A 23,390-nucleotide genomic window follows, 5' to 3' on the forward strand; every position below is an offset into this window, starting at 1 on the left:
GTGTGAGGGAGACCTCATTTTGGGGCATTTAAGATCTACGACGTTCAGATTAAATATATATATTTTTTATTTATATTTATTTATATATATATTTAATCTGAAAGAAAATAAAAATGTATCTACAATTAACTTACTTTCTGTTTCTTTTTATATGAAAGTGATTCACACTGTCATTGCAGGAGTTTCCACTTCCAGTTTAGCCTATCGGAACAGAAAATGAAAAGTGTTCTCCACTCTGTATCCTCTCCATTGCAGTAAAAGGCTTTTAGCCCATGCACCCCACCACTAGTTTTGACCTCTAATTTTCTGTTTTGTTTATCTGTGTATATTTGCTTGATCGTAAGAGCTCATTTTAGATAACATTTATCAGTTGTTTTATCCTTTCTGGGCCAAGTCTAAACCAAGCCTCAAAAACACAATTGTGCCACTACAGCACCACCCTCACCATCATCTATGTACTAGTAGAACTGAAAGGAATATACTACAGAAGAAGACAGTACTAAGCTGTTGGTAATGTGTTATCAATTCCACATGTGACCAGCAGGGGGGTGTAGTGGAGAGGGAGACAGGCTAAGAGGCTTCTCTTTTCCTCAGTTTTACACACAGACCCCCAACACACACACAGAGACACACTTTATGCTCAAAAGCTATATTATAAACACCCCATAACATCTGATATATTCCAGGGCTAATAGTTTGGGGATAAAACTTTTGTCAGTACTTTGCCTTGTTGACTAAAATAGTGGTCAGAAAATGTTATTAATGATAGAAGGTGCATTCAAGGAGCTTTTCGTAATTTGTTTTTACTTATGAGAGAGTGTACAGTCACAAATGTTATGCAAGTTAACTTTTATCTGAATTAATATAAATAATACCTTTCAAAAAGATAACTTGATTATAACCAACCCCAGATGCCAGGGGTCTTCTTTTTTATTTTATTTTTTAAACAACACCGGTTTGAAAAATAAATAAATTCTGAAGATGAAGTTTGAAGAATTTCTCAAAATGAAACAGCTCACTATTCTTTGTGCCAACCTTTCCCATCATGCTTTATTTGAAAATATCTTTGAAGTTTTGGTTAATCAACGCCAGGGGACTTTGCCACACAGCTGCCGGTTTAGTGAACTTCCCTCTGTGTGACTAACTTCAGTCTGTAGTGCGCACTTTATAAGAGTGTCTAGTCCACCTCTTTTTGTTAAGAGGTGGACTTCATTGGCTTTATGGCAAGCAGTCTCTCTAACGGGTGAAAGAGAAAGAGAGGGAGGGAGAGCGAGAGTGTGAGAGAGAGAGTAGGGGGATAATTCATTCACTTTGCGCACAAAGCGCAGTGGAAATCACCCAGGGGAACGAACCAGCAGAAACAGGGGAGAGGAGGGTGGGGTGTCCACACATGCACATGGATACAAAAAATAATAATACTAACAACTAAATGTATCCTCTGATCAATTCTCCTCGTAATGTCTCTTTTTCGTTGGAACTACAAGAATAAAGACACATGTTATGTATTTTGACTGTAATAGCAGAAATATTGTCACAGCTGCATTATCTTACACCCATGAACACTGTCCGGTGCCTTGATCTCACGCAGGACAGGACACTGAGTGGTGTCTGAAGGGGAGAAAGGGCTGTGTCCCTCTGTGTGGTCAGTTTTAAAGCTAGATTAAGACATGATTTGTAATAGAAAACTAAAAAGTGTATTGTTAGATAAGAAATGTAGCGATATTGTGTGTTCCCGTGTGCTTGTCTTTCGTCAGTGAGCGACCCGAGCGCTGCGCGGCAGCACTGAACCTCGAGACGCTCTGGACCCTGGACACCCCTCCCTCCCCCTCCACCCCCACACTCCCAGCTCAGCCTCGCGCAGCCCGGCTCCCAGCCTCACACACGTCGCCGTTGAGCACTGTGAGACCCCCACTCCCCCCTCCTCCTCCTGCTCCCCTCACACCACCGCCACCACTGCCTGCCACCATCTCTGCGATCCTGCCTCCCTCCCCGGCTTCACTCCCCTCTCCTCTCACTGATCGTCCCTCTCGGTGTTCCAGCGGAGGGGCTGCACGCGCGATTGCGCTATTGATACCCACTTTACACTGTGTTTGTGGAAAGTCAGCCTCTCTCTCTCACTCCCTCCCTCGCTCTCTCTCTGTCCTCCTCTCTGGCTGCGCTTTGGTAACCTAACAGGGAGGTGTTAACTACTTTTGCTTCCACAAAGCGCCTCCCGTTATCTCCGGTGCTGCTGCGCAAGAGCCAGAAGGGCCACTGCTACTGATATTCCCACCCCGCAGAAAAAAGTTTTCGGTTTGTTGTGAGGATAAAAAAAGAAGAAGCCGGAAACCGAGGAGTCGTCTGGTAAAGAAGCGGATTCTGCCACGGCGAGGTGAGTAACACTGACTGGCTTTTTGTTGTTGTTGTTTGGTTAGGTTTGAAGCTCTCAGTTTGTGTTTCCACACCTTGCTTGCGTCCCGCGGCTTCTTTCTGGTTTGGAAGCGGATTTCGAGTCCTCTCAATAAACTTTCTCCGGGATTTTACGCTTTGGTCGCTGCTCGCGGTGGCGTTTCCACGCGTTTACATATAAATAAATAATTAGAAAAAGTCACGGAACGGTCTGTCTGCGTTTGGACTCGGACTTTCACGCCTCTGTGCGTGTACGTTTACATAAGTGTATGTCTCTGGAGTGGTATGCACGCGTGTGCGTGTTTATTAGACGTTCCCAAACAAGAAAGTGGTTTCTTGACACGCACTTGAATTGTTCAGTATAGTGCGTGTGTCCATGCCATTACCATTAACATAGATTAGCAAGCGATATTACATTACAGGTCCTGCACGGCCACACTCTGCAACCGATATTTAAACTATCTACAACTCTTCATATTCATCTTGATATTACTTATGATGAAGGAGAGTTATATATTTCAGAATTAATGATTAGATCCGTTAATTATTCTCAAACATTAACGGACAATAATTACAAATTGAATCACAGCCTCAGGGAAAATAATATTTATTACTGTCGCAGAGCTACCAAATCATTCTCAATATGCTGCTCCTGACAAATGAACGTTAGTCGGCAGGCCTGCACTGATTGTTTTTATTTAAAAGTTGAGTTTTAGTTTTAGTTGTTCACACGAAGGCTGTAGTGGTTATAGCTGCCTGTATAATTCCATCGCTGGTTTTCAGTGAAAGTTACTGTTGCTTTGCAGCAATAAAGTGCTCATAAGGGTGAGGACATGAGGCTTAAACCGCATTATGGCCCTGATAGTTGGGGTCTATAAAGCCTCTGATGAGCCTGATTTAAATGAATCCGTTACAATGGACCACAACCATACTGATATCATTTTCATAAACGAATGTGTGTTTTATCCCCGGGTCTACTTTTCTTCATCCAACTGTGACTGTAGGCAAATTAAAATAAAAAATGCAATTACTAAAGCATTGTGAAAAAGAACAAAAATGGAAAGTAGAAGGGAAAATAATGCAAACGTTTTTGTACAGAAAAACCTCCGCCCATAAGCGTGTGTGAAATCAAGTCCTTAAATGCGAAACAAATTATTCTCAGTTTGTCTCAAAGAGAAACAGACGGCTTCAATTCAAAAAGAAAGACGACTCGCTGCGTAGCATGCGCGTGCACGTACACGTACACACACACACAAGTCTGCACACAGTTGGGAAACACCTGTTAACTAGGGAGCCACTATAATTTACATGCTCCCCCTAAATAAGCAGCGCCCAGCCAGCGGAAGTCCCGGGGGCCTTCCAGCTTCATGGCCGAGCACAGTGAGCCAAAATCGGCTTCCCGGAGCGCCAAGTCCCGCTGCTGCTGCGTCGATCCACCGGATACAACATCCACTTTTCATTTACCTTTTCGGCATTCTACCGTGAAGACTGGATTATTTATTTTAACAGAATAATTATAAAAACAATGAAATTCCCACGCCTTTTATAATAAGAGTTTTTTTCTTTCATTTTTAGGTATAGTTCCTCTTTTTATTTTCAAATAGTCATGGCAGGACATTCGTTTTGGTTTTTGTATCTTCTTTTTTGTTGTTAAGGAAGTTCTTCTTCGGTGTTACGGGTGTATACAATGAAAATCGTGGATGAAATCGACTTTCTTTTTATTTCTTTTGTCAGTTGGACTCATAACTTCTGATCTTTTATAGACACATTTTCCCACTATTTATGTTCCCTGTTTTAGTTCTCTACGTGTGTGTTCAACATTTCTTTATCACATGCATGTCGGTTTTTTAAATGTATTTTTGGTTTGGTTTTGGAACGACCTCACTGAAGCAAACAAGTGAGCAGTCTCGCCCGGATCAACGCGCACTGCCACACAAAACACCCAGACCAGGGAATAATAAAATTCCAAGTGTGGGAAAAACGCAGCGGACCTATTAGTAGTAATTTTCAAGTTGAAAAGTCCTCTCATTGCCAGCAATAAATAGCGCGTAAAAACACACTTTTGGAGCGAAGGTGTACCCCGAGGCGGGTCATTGAACTCAACACACTGTGAAGATTGAATTATAGTTCCTGAAAAATCCCAAACTCCAAATCCCAGATTCAGTGAAACCCCTTGCGATGAATGACTTCCAATTGATTGTATTGATTGGTCAGATCAACCAACCCTTCACTTCTAACGACCAGCCGAGCCCTTTCCTTTCTTACAAACGCACATTAGCGAGCAATAATTATCTTTAAAAGTGGGAAATTAGACGGGAATGGATAAATTACAGGAACAAAATGCCCACATTTTAATTTCATCAAATACAGTAAATACATGGCGATTTGTTTCCGGGAAGTTTATGTTTTGCACATTTCTTATTAACACCATTTTGCTGATGAAGAAAGGCGAGCACCTGTAGCCTCATTATCCGTAAATGAAACATGTCATTTCTCCATTAAAGGCGATGATACACAGCCCATTCCTCTATATGACACACATCACTATGCATTCATTGGATCAATAATTTAGATGATTAATGTAATGCAGAGTCTAGCTTTATTTCATATATATTTGTAATGTTTACACGCGGTTTTATAAATTGAAATTGATATTTAGTTGCTATGTATTTAATGATATGTTAATGAGAACACATCGGAGCGATTTGACGGATAGATTTCTGGCCCATTGCTTACAATGTATTTAAACGAGCATTTAAATAGGACGCTGTTTATTATTAATTAAGACAAATTCAAGCCTGATTTTTTCCTCATACACATGATTATATTCCGATTTATTTAAGCATGTTTTGAGGTGTTGCTGTAATCTAGAGTGATGAAACACTTTTTCAGTTTCTTTATTTTATGTTAGTGATTTACAGGCCGCCGCTTGTTTCATCTCCACATTTAAACGCGATTAGAACAGCTTGATATTTTTCTTTGATAGGTTGTAGAAGTCTGATTTTTGATTTTAGGAATGTCTAAATATGAGCTTTCCATTCGCGTTACAGTCTGTTCGGTATTATTAATTATTTATTCGGAGCCTTGGGATTACACAGATATAAATCACATTAACGATGCCCATTTTCAACTATAATATTAACTATATATTTTTGTAATGGTTTGACACATTCAAGTAGCCTACCAAACGAGGCATAATGCACATTTGTTTTCTCAACCAATTCAACCCTCTATATTTGATTAATTCTCCCCATGTCTGTGTTTTCCTCACTTCCTCATTTAGGCCTCATCTCTTTCTCTAACCTTCCCAAAGGAGTAGTCTGTATAGGCGTAAAGAAGAGGGGGGAAAAGTGTCGAGGTTGGAGTTAAAGTAGCAAAAGATGATTTATTTGTCAGCGTTTTCGATTCACCCCCCTCCACCACTCCCTCCCCCCTTCTCTCTCTCTCCCCCTCTCAGCAGTCAGCTGTTATTGCCCGCCATTGATCTCTCCATGCTCCCCTCCTTTGCGCAGCGAGAAGTGAACTAAAATTAATGTCCATTTCACACCTCTTCTGCTGGATCGATGGCCGCAGGGAGAGAAGTTTATTTTAATTTGGCTCCGAAGAAGCTCCACGTCCGGGAGACACACTCACGAAAATCCTCCCACCTGCTTAATTATCAGGAAACCAGTTAACTCTCGCTTTTATCGCCACGTAGATAATCATTAAGTGGCTAGCGAGGAGCTTCAAAATCCTATTCATCAGATCAGGATGTTTTATTAGAGAATTAAAACAAGTTTTGTTTTAATGTTGGAGAGGATTTCTGTTGCAAGTTTTATTTACCGTCACCTTCATATGAAAAAAAACCTCTCCCGTTTCCACATGTTCCCCCTCCTGTATATTTCCTATATGTATTTGGGCCTTTTCAACATTTTTGAAAAGTATATTAAGGCGTCACGTCGCGCGCCTTATACCCCCCAACCCCCTCTTCTCCCCCCTCCCATAACATGACACCGATAGTAAATTAACCATGGATCGCTCAGTCGCGAGTTTGATGACCCCCCTCGGTCTATTAAGTCCTATCAATATGCACTAATTCCTCATTCTTTATTAAAAGCAGAAGCAACTTCTCCCCCCCCTCCCCTTTTTTTTCTACATTCGCCCCCCACCCCTCCCTTTCCTCTGCGTGTGCTTTATTATTTTGTTGTGCTAATAAACACTACATACGCAGAGCTAATTTGACATGCAGACGGTAATTGAAATAAACGCGTCGCCGGTAAATAACAAGTGTTTGAACACGCGCAGACTCGGGAGCGGCTCACCTCGGAGAGGACGCGCGTGCTGCTCGGTGTGCATCCCAAAAAACTTTCTGTCATTGTTGTCTCGTTATCGCTGCTATAATCACCGTAATTGAGTGCGAGGAGCCGGATGCAATCATTTAGGGCTGTCTCGCTTATCGAAACCAACCAAATGCTGTCTTCTTTTTTATTCCCTCAATGGAAATTGCAGCCTGTCCGCCACGCACATTGTGTTTTGAGGCAATTCTGATTGATTTGTTGTTTTAGCCCTGCAACAAAAGTTACATTTTTGCATTTTTCACACACCATTACTTCCATGTCTAATATTTAGACTGCATTCCTTTCATTATTTTTGTCACTTTTTGAAGACATTTCGACATTTCTTAACTTTTTGACTATTCAAAGTAATTTAAATGTGAATTAGCGAGATTTCTACGTATTTTACCAGATAAAACAAGTAGTATACAATTATATGAAGCATCCTATCCTCTTGTCATATTTTAGAAAATATATGGACTTCAAAACAAAAATCTTTATTTCCCTAATTGATCTTAAAGACATGATTATTTCCTACAAACAAAAGCAGATAAGAATCCTCCTGACTGCAAATATGCAAGCAGAGCCAGTTATTCCTTTTATTGATGACAGGAAAGCGGAGTAGCTCATGTCCAGTCGTTTTCTATCGGAAGGAAATCAGTCCATGTACAGTAGGGGATGCAGCGCCGTGTTAAATGGTTTGATTGCATTGGAGAAGGCAGCCACTGGTAATGCCGTTACAGGGGGAAATATCAGTCGGAGACGCGATCGGCAACAAGAGAAAGTCAAAGAATTAGCCTAATGGCGGGGGAGAGGAGTTGTGTCGGATGTCAGATACTTTCTATTCTCCATATTGCTCCGTGTCTCTTTCTCTCTGCGTCCATCCCCCTTTACCCCCCGCCGCCACATCATATCTCTCTCAGGTTTCCCCCACCTCCCCTCCTCGAATCGTCAATTACACCGTGAGCCGGATCACAAGCTCCCTGCTTGGAAAATAAGCTAATATCTCCACCCCTCCCTCCCCCTTTCCTCTCACACCTCCCCAGAAGACACTGTTGGTGCATTTGCAACCATCGATTGCAGATAGGCAGTATTTGTGTAGCCTACTTATCATTTTACCCCGTGCAGCCAGCCGGGCATCCAGACGGGAGACTGATCCATGCAGCCTGATCTAACCCAGCGATGCATAAACACACACACACACGCACCTTTATGCATCTGCATGACCACACACAGGGCAGTTTGATATTCATGCTGTAAGATCAGCCTTTTGAGAAGTAAAATATGTAGTTGTTGGTCGAGCATCCTCTGACGTTTGGCCTCCATGCTAGACACGTCATTTCCCGACAGGGATTAAAGATGTTCTTATTATTGTTATTAACTCCACAATAGAGGATTATTACTGCGGAATCTGTGAGTGAAAGCAGTGTACCTGGCAACCGTTTTTTTTCCCTTGTTAAACTTGAGCTAATTGGCTTGCACTAGCCTGTAGTACACACCGGCCAGCCAGCCGCCTGTCTGCCTGCCAGCCAGTGAGATTAGTGGCTGCTGTTGTACACGCCGGCACAGCACAGCAATAAAGAGTCATAGCAGGGTGGCTGGTGCCACACACACACACACACACACACACACACACACACACACACACACACACACACACACACACACACACACACACACACCACACACTCACACACTCACACACTCACACACACACACACACACACACACACACACACACACACACACACACACACACACACACACACTCATCACACTCCTGCAGGACAGATAGCTCCGTCACCTGTCGGTCAGCGGAGACACACTGGTGTCATCTGTCAGGCTTGTACGTTTTTTGTGTGTGCGTGCCTTGTCTATGAAAAGTATAATACGGTATTAAGTATTATGGCTTTGTTACAAACGGACACATTTCAGGCTTAAGAGCAGATTGTCGGCTTTTTTAGTGTCTTTTCTGGCTTCCATTTAGCTCAGTGTTGCAGCTCAAGGCATCCAGATTAATTGCAGCACATAAAAATGTTTTCTTCCAAGTTGTATCTTGGGGTATTCTCTTGTTAGATATTAAGCAACATAAAGTAATTTAGGGCTGCTTTCTGTGATTAGAAATAGTTATTTTTGCGACTCTTTAGGAGGCATAACTGTCTTTCGAATTACAAAAGGTGTGACATTCTGAATGTTACTATGTCCAGAATACAGGCCGATATTGCTGTACCTGAAGTGAGCCAAATAATACAAATTAAGTCTATATAATGACATTTCAGGGAAACAAAAGATGCTGGGATTTGGTTGTCCCATGATCCAAAAATATGAGCAATGGAATGGTGTGCTTTTCCCATTTAGCCTGGTCTGTACCAGGAATTAGCTGGCCCCACTGAACTGGGCCTCGTTGGTGCTGCCATGAATAGAAATCCCTGCCACAGGTCAGGGCCCACTTCCAGGATGATTTTTGTCTGCTGGCCATGACTCTGTCTCGGAAATCACAAAGGCTTATTTGAGAAGTAAATCCTCTTGCTTTTTCTCCAGGAAGTATTGCATGAATGTCACAGGGAATGAGTCTGGGAAAGAAAGATGTCCTTTTAATCTTTTAAAAAAAACACACACACAAATGAAGTATGTTAAGTAACACATTCTACAAAATATATTCGTTGTTAGTTGACTGCTGCACAAAGCTTGCACGGTCACTCGCGCAAGCTTGTCCAATCCTTATTGATTTTGTTGCTGAATATTGCCCGAGTGCCATTATCCACCTCGGGATGATGTGTGTGTCTGTATAATATCAAATCTTTGTAATATTTTTCACTACCGATGCATATTTCTCCCGATATGCCGCAGCTGTGTGGCTGAGGCAAATAACCTGGTGACAGATTTCATATCGGAGAGAGGCGAAAGAAAGGATAGAAACATGAGATTGGATATTTGGAAGGCATTTGGGAACTAAATTAGGGTTTTACAGCTGAAAGTTAAGACAAGGACAAATAATACGAGAGGGGGGAAGTGGGAGAGGGGGAGTAGGAGGGAGATAAATGGGTGTGATTCTTATTCACAAGGACATTTGAGCTTTGCCTCATGGCCAGACATGAATGAGTAGATTTCAATAGTATCGACTGTTGCATCGGACATCAGCAAACACACACAGACACGAACACACCGACTGACGCACACACACTGCAGTCCGTCTGGCATACAGAGTGGGCCTGTGTGTGGGTCAGCTCATGGTTCTTATGCTCAAAAAGCACACACGCACACACTGCGGACAGTTTAATTTCTCTGTCTCTCCGACTGTCCTGGCGGCTAATATTTAATATTTGACTGCATTGTTTTTAAATAGCAGTGTTTTCAGTGTCTGTTGGCTGGTGAAATGATTCCTTATTGCAGTGGAACAAAAAGTGTTATATTCCTATATCTTTCTTTTGTTCTTTCGTAAAAAATGTTAAGCAACGTCTTTTGAGGCAATGTTATGTTATGGACTGCATGTGAGCTGCATAAGATTAGGGCTTTTACAATAGCGGCTGCTGAGATTGAACATTCATTTTTTCCAATAATACATTTTTCCAATGATATTTAATAATCCAAATACTGCATTCATGTAACTTGCTCTGTTGATGATCCAGGACGTTGATGGTTTCCCATAAATGTTTATGTGGTTGATTTTTTGGAGTGGTTAAAAAGCACAGTTCTGTAACTACCTGAGTTGAGTAAGAAATCGTAGAGTAAAAACATTGCAGAGGCTGAGGGTAAACTTTAATAGCTATAATGTTTTACAGGAGTTTCAGGCCTTTTTGGCTGTGAACATTTTGTTCTTGGGAGAGTTTTCTTTTTAACACTACAAGCTTCAAATTTCTGCTTATTATCTAAATCTCTTTTGGGAATCATGTATTAACATAGTTTTTCATGCACTTAGGTAACTCTAGTTTCAAAGTTATCTAAACCTTATCCGGTATGTATGAGTGATGTGTGAGAGAATTTAAGAGTGGCATAAAATGTAAAAGTGGCACTTTCACGCCTGTCAACAATCTCTAAATATAAACCCATGGACCGGGAAGTGTGTGCCCATACTCTCACACACGTGCACACACACACAGACATTTAGACAGGCCTGCGGTTTTGACTCCTTTCTCTATGTCTCCATTAAAAAAAAGAGAAAAAATCAACTTCGACTGCTTTACTTCCCGACAGCCTCGACAGTCAAACACACACACACACACCAGTCACAGTCGACAAGACATTTTTATATCCAAAATTGGATTCCTTTTCGTTCCTCTCCAAAACTCAGCAGACAAACTGGAAAACTCGAGTTGACAAGTTTCAGCATCGTGTTGGCACAGCCAAAGCATCGGTTACACACTCAAAGCAGCCATGCAAGAACAATATTTATTCCGACCAGTCAACAAAAAAGGAAGGCTTCGATAAAACAAGTGCTCTTTGTCACCAGTGTAGTTATTTGTATCCCTTTGTTCCCCTTCCACTTTTCTGATCCTATGTTTCTGGATCCAGGACTTTACATAGGAGCACCACCATTTTTCTTGTCATGGGAGGCCTAATATGATGTTTTGCATCTGTAATACCACCATCAAAACGTCCTCAACCCCGGAAATCCTTTCCCTGAGCTCTCCAACAAGCAAATAACATCCTATCATTATTCTTAAAGAACAATAATAACGTTCATGACCACATTTACAAATTATTTTCTCGTAGAATCTGTGACTTCTCCCGCAGCCCCCCTCTCAGTAGCTCATATTTCCCGAGTCAAACTCCCTTTCAGAATGATGTTAAAACACATTGTTGTTGACACTGCAATTTTGCAGACTGGCATGACACTGTCACTTAAAGTGCAGATTTGACGTGAAAAGCCCTCCTCGCTGTTTGTATTTAATATCGCGCCGACAGCTGTATCATTCTTGCACACTGTAATCAAATTATGACAGCGTGGTAAATGTTCCCCTGTGACATTTTCTATTATAAAATGCATATACCCGGTGTCAAACAATGTGTGGGTGGTATCCCTCGGTGGCAAATGGGATTGTAAGTGGCACCGAGTGACATTATGCGTGTGCGCGTTAGATGTAATTGCGCTTGTATATTGATGACATGCATAGGTGCATGTCATCCGGAATTATGATTGTTGTTTTAGAGATAAGGTGAGAAACATCACTTACTTCTGGAAGCTGTATGACACTTTTAACGGTGTCGTTTCACAAGTGTAGTTGAAATGACACACAGAATAATGTTTTGCATAGGTGAAAGCATCCTTACAAAAGCAAATAGAAAACCTAAAATACAGGGAGACAATTGAAAGGCTCCATGGTATCAGTTTAACCAGGCCCCCACACACACATGTGCATGTATGTGTGTGTTAATGTGTGTGTCACATATGCACACAAGGCCAGAAGGACGCCAGCTTGTGTCAATCACCCAGGGAGATGAGATGTGTACCCTTTGCTCTGATATCACACCCTCTTCTCTCCTCTCCTTTCCTTATTTCCTCTCCTTGCATCTCCTTATCTTTCTTGTCCGTTGTTTCTCTCTTTTCCCATCCTGTTCCCTTTTGCTCTTTTTGCTTCATGTCCTCTGTTTGTTTCCTTTCCCGTCTCCTCGCTTTTCCTCTTGTTTCCTCTATTCTCATCTGATTGTTTCCTATCCTCTTCTCTTATTTCCTATTGTTTCCTCATCCTCTGTTCTCCACCTCCTTGTTTCCTCTCCTCTCCTCTCTAGTTCTGGCCTGTAAGGGAATATCGAGTGTCCTCTTATTGGATTGGCTGCTTCGCGTTGGCGGCCCTTTACTCGCCGCCCCTCGGCCTGCTGGGTAATGATAATAAAATTGAAATATCCCGGTACTTATCAGTGTATTACCTCGCTATCAACACCTCAGACACACTCCTACTTTAGAGGTTATACAGGAGAAAGTGTGATCTGATATACAACGGGAACAGAGAGAGGACACCGGCAGAGAAAGTGAGAAAGCTCAAGAGAGGGTGAGGAGGAGAGGGAGGAAACTGATAGACAGAGAAAGGGATGGGGAGAAAGAAAAAGAAAAGTTTTGTCATGGCTACATTTTTAAGGTGCTAATTCTGGGATGGATTGCGGTAGATAGGCTGATGAGGCAGAGGAGGAAGAGAAGGGGGTAATGTGATTCCAGACCAGACCAGAGGCGTGTTAGCGTAAGCCGTTCTCAACACTCCACAGTAGTCTACTGTACATTTGCGGTAATGTAAAACATCTCACATCTCCCCATCTCTCTCTGTCTCTGGGCCCTTTCCCCTCTCTCTTGGCAGTTGTTGCTTTGTGTGTGTGGGAGGTGGGGGAGCGTGCCAAAGCCCAGATCAGGTTTGGAAATTGATTTGAATGAGTGTTGTGGACAGCTGATAGCTATAAAAGATTTTCTCCTTTCATTTCCCAGGGAGTTTCTCCTTTGATGTTGGCTGGTCGTCAACATAGCTTTGAAGCTCGTCTAGAGTGGCCCGCTACTTGATACTGTGTTTGTTGTGTGTTTATGTACGTGTGCACATGACTTCAAGTTTGACCTTTCAAGTTATATTGGTCTTGAATTTTTCTGATGGCAGCGGTGACTTTTATGATAATATAACCAACATTTTACCCCGTGGCATTTAATGTTATCTGATTTAATCAAATGAAGTACAATTACTCATGATAACCTATTTGCATGTAAGCCGATCTGATTTTTGTTATTAAAATCCAGAACGATGCACACAATCATTTATGTACGACAAGCACATCTTCACCTACTTAAAATCTTTAACATATTGGACGCCTAACGTGCCAGCCACCTTCAAATTGCCCTTTGGGGATAAAAATCTCTGAAACGTTATTTTGTCGTTTTATCGGCTGCCTCTCTGCGTTCTTTCGACCGGCCAATTGAACGCTCCGCTCTAATCCCCGGGAGAGAAGATTCTAGTCTGTTGCCACGGATGCTGGGGGGGGTCGTGAGGTCAAGTACGGCTAATTTATTCACTCAGTCAGATTTCCTCTGGCTCGTGGCTGGCAGATGGAGAGGTCTGATATGATATCACCCATCGGAATCACCCGAGGGAGAAGAGAGCAGGGGAGACGGGGAAGGGAGGGAGAGATGGAGGGATGAGAGGAGAAGAGATTGACAGGAGAGATGTTAAAATAAACGGAGGAATGATAAAAATTGGGGAATTAAAAGTGGTTTGATAAAGAGATAGGGGGGTAGCATCGAGTATAGCTCGACACCGGCTCTGGTGTCAAGCTGAACATCGAGCCACATGGCTTTTTATCAGATGTGTGTGTGGGTGAAATGTGTGTACATGCATGTGTGTCCTTATCTTAAGACAAGTGGTTCTGGTCCAGTAAGATCCTGGGAGATGGTAGGACTAAGCGGCTTAGACCAAGATCTGAGATGGAGGAGGGAGGGAGGGAGGGAGGGAGGAAGGAGAGATAGCGCTAAGGAGATGAGAGGAGGAGATGAGGATGGAGAGGAGAGGAAGAGGAGAGGAAGAGGAGGAGAATATTAGGAGGATGGAGGACGAGGAGGGGACATTTGGGAAGAGATGAGATGTGGAGGGCTGTCGAGATCGGAATGGAAAGATGTGATGTGGAAACAGTTTGGGGACGTTTTTTAAAGAGCAGGAGGAAAAGGGGAGGGGAAAGTGGGAGAAGTTTGGGGTTTTGAAATAGTTCTTGGCTTTTTGTCAAAGGGCAGGGCTTTACAGGATTTCATGAACAGTGTCAACTGGAGGACACTTTTTCCCAAGAGGACCTGAATTTGTGGCTTCAACAACAGTGACCGCTTAAGAACACTGTGTCCCCAAAGGTTTTAACTTCAATCCCTGGCTACCAGACGCTCTTTCATTAAAACATTTCCCACTCAGCTCTTCCCACTACAAACAGATTGAGGTCAAGACATTGATCTCTATCAGTTGAAAAAGCATGCCTCTTGTCTCTGAAAGCACCTATCATTAAGAAAAGACAAGGCGGTCTAAATTGAACATGAAAGAGTGTCCATAGGGATTATAATTACTATTTGGCTGAGCTAAATTTAGGCAATTTTGGTCTGCACAGAAAATATATTTTAAATGCTGAAATCTCAAGTAATCTGTAAAGAGAGAATCTCCCAAAGGGCAGCTTGACGGTCTTTGTGATTTTGAAAAACCCTTGAATCCTAAACAACAAAGCAGCTCTCTGAAAATGAAACTAATCTTTGTGTTTTGTGTCCCCTCAGTTTGGCGACCACATGAAGATGAAGAACCAGCTTTGAGGACCTACGGATGTCCACCCCCCCTTCGACCATCCGGCTTGAGTAACACGTCCAACAAACGTTTCAAGTGGGAGGCCTTTACTTCATATTACCTGGGAGGAAGAACGTTATCTTGACAAATTATTGTATTTATAATCAGGACTGATGTCGTCCAAACTGTGAAGCGTGTAAAGGACTTTACCCAACGGCACCTACCTGGCACGGAATGATCTGGACTGAACTGAGCTCAAGTACATTTGGCTGGAGACAGATTAACTCACTTTAGCTTCACTGAAGAGAAATGAATTTAATTCAAGTTAACAAGCACTGACATTGGCTGATTTCTTAGCTAATACATTTCTTTAGTACCAACAGCTCTTTTCTGAGCCCTAACCTTTAAAAAGCCAATTCCCTTAGGTCTCCAACCCAGATTCCCTTAATTCTTCAAACCCTTTTTAAGCATGGATCTCCACAGGGCAGCTTTCAAGATGGAGAGCTCCTCCTACCTTCCCAACCCCCTGGCCTCGCCGGCCCTCATGGTCTTGGCCTCCACTGCTGAAGCTTCTCGAGATGCCTCAATTCCCTGCCAGCAGCCACGTCCATTTGGCGTCCCTGTGTCTGTTGACAAGGATGTCCATTTGCCATTTAACAATGGTTCTTATACTTTTGCATCAATGTACCACCGCCAGGGTGGAGTCCCACCAGGATTCCCAAACAGGGATTTTCCTCCGTCCCTCCTCCACCTCCATCATCAGTTTGCCCCGCCTAACCTGGATTGCTCGCCAATCAGCATGCTGAATCACAGCGGCGTTGGCGCCTTCAGGCCTTTTGCATCTCCAGACGATCGGGACGGATTGCCCAGTGCGTATCAGTCTGCTTTCACCCCGGCCAAGCGCCTCAAAGGCTGCCTGGATCCAGATGCTTCACCCCACCTGCGGTACTCTGATGCAGAGGGGAAAGAGTACGACTTTGGCGGCTCCCAGATTCCTCCTGGAAGTTCTCCCAGCAGCGCCCTGAAAGCCGTCGAGGACAGTGGGAAAAAGATCTTCGCTGTGTCAGGCCTCCTGTCTGATCGAGAGACCTCCTCCAGCCCTGAGGACCGCATTGAACGCTGTAAGTAAATGTTTTACATTGCACTCAAGGACACTAGAACCGCATTGAACTGTGCATACAGATGGGTGACAAATGACAGGAAAAACATAACAGAATTGGGTGCAAGTGATGACTAAATAATATGATCATATGAAATGGTCTTTGCAATCATTTTGGAGCCAGATATTAGACATTGCTTTTTGCCAATTGTATCCAAACACAAATTGAGAGAATGTGGTTTGGACGATTGGTATTCATCCCTGAAGTAGAGTTTAGAGACTACGAAAGTCTAGGAAGCTGCTTTAGGCTGTTTCCCAGGCTTGTTGTAAATTACAAAGTTTATGTTGGGTTTTTTCTTACATAAATATTTGTCACCCATCTTTATGGAATAATAGCTTGTAAGAGACACATTATTGAAACACTCAACTCCCATACTTTCACATTATTGTTGTGAAAGTCTCCTTCAATGCAAACACAAATCAGCCCCAAATTGTTCTTGTAAGATTCAAAGTGATATGTTTTACATTTGGTAAAATGAGGGGTCTAACACATCCCTTTTCAATCATGCATTTTCTTTTAGTTACATAATGTAACACTTCCAGTTCTCATCCAACAACAATTTAAACCCCTAGATTATAGGGTTGTTCTACAGAAAACGATAATAATTAAACTAACATATGCCCAAACCCATACAGCAAGACACTGAAACACACACACACACACACACACACACACACACACACACACACACACACACACACACACACACACACACACACACACACACACACACACACACACACACACACACACACACACACACACACACACACACACACAAATGTAATTCTAACTCTCAAATTAAAACCAAAGTACAACTTGCCGCAATTTGTAAAATAATGCAAATGTTGACACACTAGCATCACACACGCCAATAAACAATCCCATCTATGTTCTCTTGTCATCATCTCTCCTGGCTCCCCCTATCCTTGTTTCACAAGCCCACAAGCTCCACTGGTCACATTAGCATTCACCAGTGGAAGGATGCCATTTGGCCCTCACGCACTGGGAATCTGATTTGTGTGTGTGTGTGGTGTGTGTGTGTGTGTGGTGTGTGTGTGTGTGTGTGGTGTGTGTGTGTGTGTGTGTGTGTGTGTGTGTGTGTGTGTGTGTGTGTGTGTGTGTGTGTGTGTGTGTGTGTGTGTGTGTGTGTGTGTGGGTGTGGGTGTGGGTGGGGTGTTGGGTGGGTGGGTGTGTGAAAGTGACTGGTTCAGAGACCGACCATGCTCTTTGCCATCAGCATTCATCATAGCTCCACGCTGGCAGCCTTGTTGCCAAAAGATTTACCCACATACCCAAAACCTTGGCAGGCCCTGTGAATGAGTGTGTGTTGTAGTGTGAGTGTGTGTGTGCGTGTAATGAATGGGAGGTGGGAGAGGGGTTGTAAGAGCTCCAAGCACAAACCCACAAACACTCTTCCAGACACACAAGCAGCTCTCAGCATGAGCCCCAACATCTCCTACACATGTCAACAAGCTGCATCGGATCTCAGTGACACATTGTGAGAGAAGTACAGAGATGTGTATAATAGAGAAAAGGAAATCTTTCTTATTCTTCCTCATTATGTCACTCCTTTCTTGAATTCATTTAATCTCTCCTTTTTTTGTCTTAACTACCATATTACTACTTTCAATTCACTCCTCAATATCTTTTGGAAGGTGTGTGTGTGTGTGTGTGTGTGTGTGTGTGTGTGTGTGTGTGGTGTGTGTGGTGTGTGTGTGTGGTGTGTGTGTGTGTGTGTGTGTGTGTGTGTGTGTGTGTGTGTGTGTGTGTGTGTGTGTGTGTGTGTGTGTGTGTGTGTGTGTGTGTGTGTGTGTGTGTGTGTGTGTGTGTGTGTGTGTGTGTGTGTTGTGTGTGTGTGTGTGTGTGTGTGTGTGTGTGTGTGTGTGTGTGTGTGTGTGTGTGTGTGTGTGTGTGTGTTCGAGGGTTGCATCCTTGATGGAACCCATGAGAGACAGAGGCGACGACCTGAGACTGATCCGATACAAAGACCACCACAGAAGAGACTGAGAGGGTGAGAAAGAGAGGGATGAAAGGAGGGATGGAGAAAAGGAAATTGGGAAAATGACACCCGGTGGCTGGCTGGGGAGGAATGAGAAAGATATCAAAGAAGCATCTGAAGTGAAATATGGAAAGGGACGAGAACAAAGATAGAAGACAAAGAAAGAAATGACAACATTGCTGAGGAATTAGATCCAATTGTAGTCTCATTAGATGCTAATATATAACATTTTTCGCATCCATTTGAAATATGTGTTTTATCATTTATGGCAACTTTAAGCAAAAGCCACTGGAGCTTAATAGATTCGTGGTTGGTGCCATGTTATCACTACAGATTTGCGAGCACTAAGACAGGCCAGAAATAGAATGGGAGATGGGTCCGGGGCTCCTGTGCTGTCTTTTGGAACGGCTGGATCTGGATCTAATCAGGTTAAATCTTGGCACAAGTAGCCTCCATCTCTACCATAGGCTTCTAATGCAATTGGATGTGCAGAGGCACTGCTCACAGCAAAGAATTATGGGTTCTCCTTCACTGGTTTTGGCTATCCAGTGGAGGCGTAAAGAACAAACAACACTTTGGTACAATCCCATGAGAACAGTGCTCTCGCTGCTTCACACACACATTAGCTAACTAGCAGCCTTCGTGCTGCTTCACACATACCCCTCGAAAGTCTCACCGTGGAAAAAAAAGGGTTTATATTGCTCCGGATAATACCTTGTCATACAGAGATTATGTGGTAAGATAATTAATAATATTGGTAGGAGTTTGAAAATTATAAAATGGCAAGCAGAAAAATAAAACACATTTAAATCCAAACGTTTTAAACACCTGAACTCTCAATATCTTTTTAGTATATCCAAGGGTCAATCCATTGCAAGGATGAGATTGCAAATGTAAGTCTGACTCATGGACTTTGAGCCATTTCAGCCAATAAATCTGTATCTTAATCATGTTCTAATTATTTATATGGATGTAATTTATAGCTGTCATAAAAATGCTGATATCTCTCTACTAAATGAATTACATGTGCCTCTGATTATAGCTAACAGCAAACAGATGATGTTGCCTTTCACTTAGAAACAGAACTTCCTGCATGTCCACTTTCCAGTATGGAATGTAACAGGGCCTCAAAGGGACAGTTCACACCAAAATCCGTCTTGTGCTAGACATCTAGATTGTTTTGGAGTGAGTTCTGAAGATATAGGGCCGTAGTTGTACTTATCTGGAGTATAACGGAACTAGAAGGCAGTCTTGTTTTGCTCAAAGGGCCCAAAACTACATTTGGAAAACTTGAATGGCAACGTCATTTCCCAGAAATCATGACCTGGCTCAAAATAATCCACAGAGCCCGTTGTGAAGTGTGTAATATGTTAAGGAACTATTTGTTTGTACCAAACTACAACAACCAATTAGTTAGCAATTGTCTCTAGCCTTTCTGAGATAGCATTAAAATAGCATTACAGGTGGTATGTTTGTCATTTTTATTTCGTGTTGATTTGTTCCTTCGCTGCAACTCCATTTCAGGCGAAGTTGTAACAGAAGAACTGCTTAGTGTAGTTAAGAAAAAAGTCCTTAAGGATTTAAGTGACCATATCTTGAATGTAATGCAGATTCTTAACACCGCTACTTTTTCACCTTTCTTGCATCCACTAACATCTTGTAAATGTACTTTAATTCTATCCTATTACAATCCAATCATCTTTCATGCTAGATAATCCCAGGTGTGAAGGTGATCCCTTCTTCACACTAAAACTAAAATGATAACTTCCTTGCATGCAGTTCTGTCAAGCCTGCCACTCCGAGCAACAGTGGCCTACTCGGAGCTAAGCCCTCCAAAATCCCCCCTCTGCACCGGCAGGCACGTTGGCTCTTAACTAAACCTGCTAACCTGTCAGCTGCTAAACCTGCACATAAAAGCCCCATCATGCCTTAAGAGGACTGTGCATGTCATATCCTTGTAAAAGCTATTAGCATTTACTGTATAAGGGTTAAGCACAGGAATAAAGCCGTGGAGGGTTTTTGTGCATTTACAGAGGAACAGAGAATGGAATTATTGGATGTGTGATTGGAATTAATGGGAATGTTGACGAATGACACCCCCCCCCCCCCCAGCCTTCTAATGCACTTGTTTGTTTGTGGAGGGGATTTGATGTTTTTGCGAGACGTGTCAATGTGAAGCTTTGTGTGTTGGTACACGTTCCATCATCTTTGTTTTTTCTCCGCCTCTTACTCTCTTCACTTTGTCCCTCCTTCACCGTGTGTGTGTGTGTGCATCTCCTCATGAGTGTGTGACAGCTGTAGTCTGTTTGTTTACATTCTCCCTGCTCTCCACATTCACAAGGCTGAGAGATTTACTGTGAACCTGACCCTGAATGCCTAACCCAGCTTCCTCATCTTCCTTTCCTTTTGATTCTCGTTTTCAACTCTTCAATGGACTACACACACAAATAAGAAATACACTAAATACAACCAAAAAAAGTAAGATTCAAACATCTACAGGAAGACGCATTTAAAACTACAAAAAGAAACAGAAATGCCTGGAAGGGAAAGAAAATAAACCAACATCTCTCAGTACAGAGAGAAGGGAAGGTATGAGGGAGGAGATAAAAGAAAGGATAAAAGCAATAAGGACAAAAAATGTAGGAAAGAGGGAGGATGGTGACATGGGGAGCTGAAATGCAGATCCCATCTGCCGGACTGACATAAAAGCAAAGGAATTCTGAACGGCCCACCATGGACAGGTAGCTTTACACATCATTTGCTTACTTTTAATTGGTTTTAGTCAAATCACATGACATAAAACGCCTGCCTTGACCTAAACCGACGAAGTCTTGTTGAGAAATAGTCACAATCCAAGACTTTACAACTTGCCCCGTAACCTATTTCTCGTATTCCCATCGACATTTAACAGAGTGCATCACACACAGCTGTTAAAACACACCACGAGAGGCCTCCTCTTCATCCTCCTCTTCTGTTCTTTTTTTGGCGTTGCCTCCACTCTGTGTTTCTTCTTTTTTTCTCTCCGCAGAGCTAATGTCACGTGTGTTGTTTCTACGAGGGGAGGGAGTAGACAAAATAGTTGTAGCTTAAAAAAAGATAAGTGTTGAAAAATAAACATTCTCACAAAGGGAAGATGGATTATAGTGATGTTAATGGATGACAAACATATTCTTATTGAATCTTGTTCCCAATTTGAGTGCTAAGCAGTCATTACTCTTGGATCTCTGTGCTAGACTTTCCACAGTCCACATGTCAATCAAATTGTGTGGGTGGGGCTTCTGCAGGTGGCTTTGACCAATGTTCTGTCCTTTTACTTTGCGTTTTTTCCCTGCCACGGCATGTAAACGGTTACAAAATCAGCCAATGAGATAGAACGCTCATCCTTCTCATGTCCTCACAAAAATCTGCCCTCCTCCACCTCTCCCTCCCCCTCTCCCTCCCCCTCTCTCCCCCCTTCCATCTCTGCCTGTCACGGTCTAGTGGCAGGGTTAAGTTAAGTAAGAGTGTTCTAATAATTAGGACTGGGACTCGCCTGCCTGCCCGTGTGTGTGTGCGTATGTGTGTGTGTGTGCGTGTGTGTGTGTGTGCGTGTGTGTGTGTGTGTGTGTGTGTCTTCCTGTCAGTGCTTAGCCAGATGTTAAAAGGCTTGTCCCTCTCATGTTGCCTCCCTGTCAGTCTCCACCGAGTGCCACACACACACACACTCACTCACCCACACACACACACATTGGGTACTGTCCTACTTGTGGTGGCTTTGTTTACCCCCAAGTGTGTGCCCTCCTGCCCTTCTGGCAGCTCCCCCAGGGTGAGGAGTGTGTGTCTGTTTCCCTGTCAATACCAGTCCTCATGCATCGGATCCATACACTCCTCACACGGGGATGGTTTCAAATTATTTTGATTTTTAGAAACGTTAAATACAATAGTCATTGGGATGTGAAAATATTCTCTTTCCATCTCTCTTTCAAGCAAGTCCCCTCCCTTTCTCACTCACTGGGTGGCAAGTATCAATTGTCTATGTGTGTGTGTGTCCTTGTCAATTGTGTGTGTGTGTCACTTGGTGTGAGTCGTCTTGCGGTCATTGTTGCGTTCTGCGCAGATCAAGGATTAGTCGCTTCCTGTCGAGCCTTTTGTCGGCCCAGCCACTCCATTTGGACACAGATCACTGTGTGTGTGTGTGTGTGTGTGTGTGTGTGTGTGTGTGTGTGTGTGTGTGTGTGTGTGTGTGTGTGTGTGTGTGTGTGTGTGTGTGTGTGTGTGTGTGTGTGTGTGGTGTGTGTGTGTGTGTGTGGTGTGTGTGTGTGTGTGTGTGTGTGTGTGTGTGTGTGTGTGTGGTGTGTGTGTGTGTGTGTGTGTGTGTGTGTTGTGGGTGTGTGTGTGTGTGTGTGTGTGTGTGTGTGTGGTGGGTGTGTGTGGTGTGTGTGTGTGTGTGGAAGAGTAGGTTAAGCAAATGAGCCACTGGAGCTGGTGTAAGGCAAATGGAGGATAGCCGATGAGATGAGAGGATTCCCTCTGTGGTGCCCCGCAAAATACTATGTAGCCTCAAGAGTCGTTTCCTTTTTTTTCTTGTAATGGGACTTTTTTTTCTTCTCTAGTGTCATAATACTTCACCTGCTCCCACTGCTGTTTTACATGATTCAGGAATTAGAAACATGTACACCAATGGAGATCTAAAAACGGATTGCTTGGAGGGGGACATTATACAATTCCTGTAGCACAAAGAAAGTCTCTCTGTCTCTCTTTCAAACACACACACACACACACCAACACACACACACACACACACAACACACACACACACACACACACACACACACACACACACACACACACACACACACACACACACACACACACACACACACACACACACACACACACACAGGTCCGTAATGTTCCGGAATTCCACTTTGTTCCCCCGGTGATGTCAGCCTGGCCAATAAAACCTCCTGCGTTAAAACTCCACTGAGCCTCATACAACCACAGCACACCTGGCAACACAACACACATTTAGCTTTTAATATGTGTACACACACACACACACACACACACACACACACACACACACACACACACACACACACACAAGCTCACATAAGGTCATGGCATGCTACAGCCCGTAGTTTGGAGGATTTCTTGGAAAATATGTAGGTTTTTTAATTTTTTTTGGCCACAGAAATCTCATTGATCTTTTTTTTTGTTGTACAAAATGTGAATATAGAGATACTGTACCATTGCGAGAACTTCTTGTATATGTGAATGCTTCGAACATTTGTTATCTTCCTCACTAATGTAGCAATCCTCT

At 42.9% G+C, this 23,390-nt stretch overlaps 1 protein-coding gene across 4 annotated transcripts in view; it reads left to right on the forward strand.

Annotated features, from left to right (window-relative positions):
* Nucleotides 1-2,185: 2,185 nt before the first annotated feature.
* Nucleotides 2,186-23,390, forward strand: part of rnf220a (ring finger protein 220a) — a 163,932-nt gene continuing 142,727 nt past the window's right edge. The window contains exons 1-2 of one of the 4 annotated variants that reach the window (XM_034137795.1): nt 2,186-2,371; nt 14,920-16,047. In XM_034137795.1, the coding sequence (XP_033993686.1) occupies nt 15,396-16,047 (652 nt within the window). In that variant the 5' untranslated portion in view covers nt 2,186-2,371; nt 14,920-15,395. The remainder of the gene's footprint in view (nt 2,372-14,919; nt 16,048-23,390) is intronic. The other 3 variants (XM_034137794.1, XM_034137799.1, XM_034137798.1) reach the window with 3 other exon arrangements.

The sequence above is a fragment of the Trematomus bernacchii genome, unplaced genomic scaffold, assembly GCF_902827165.1.
Source record: "Trematomus bernacchii unplaced genomic scaffold, fTreBer1.1, whole genome shotgun sequence".
Lineage (NCBI taxonomy): Eukaryota > Metazoa > Chordata > Actinopteri > Perciformes > Nototheniidae > Trematomus > Trematomus bernacchii.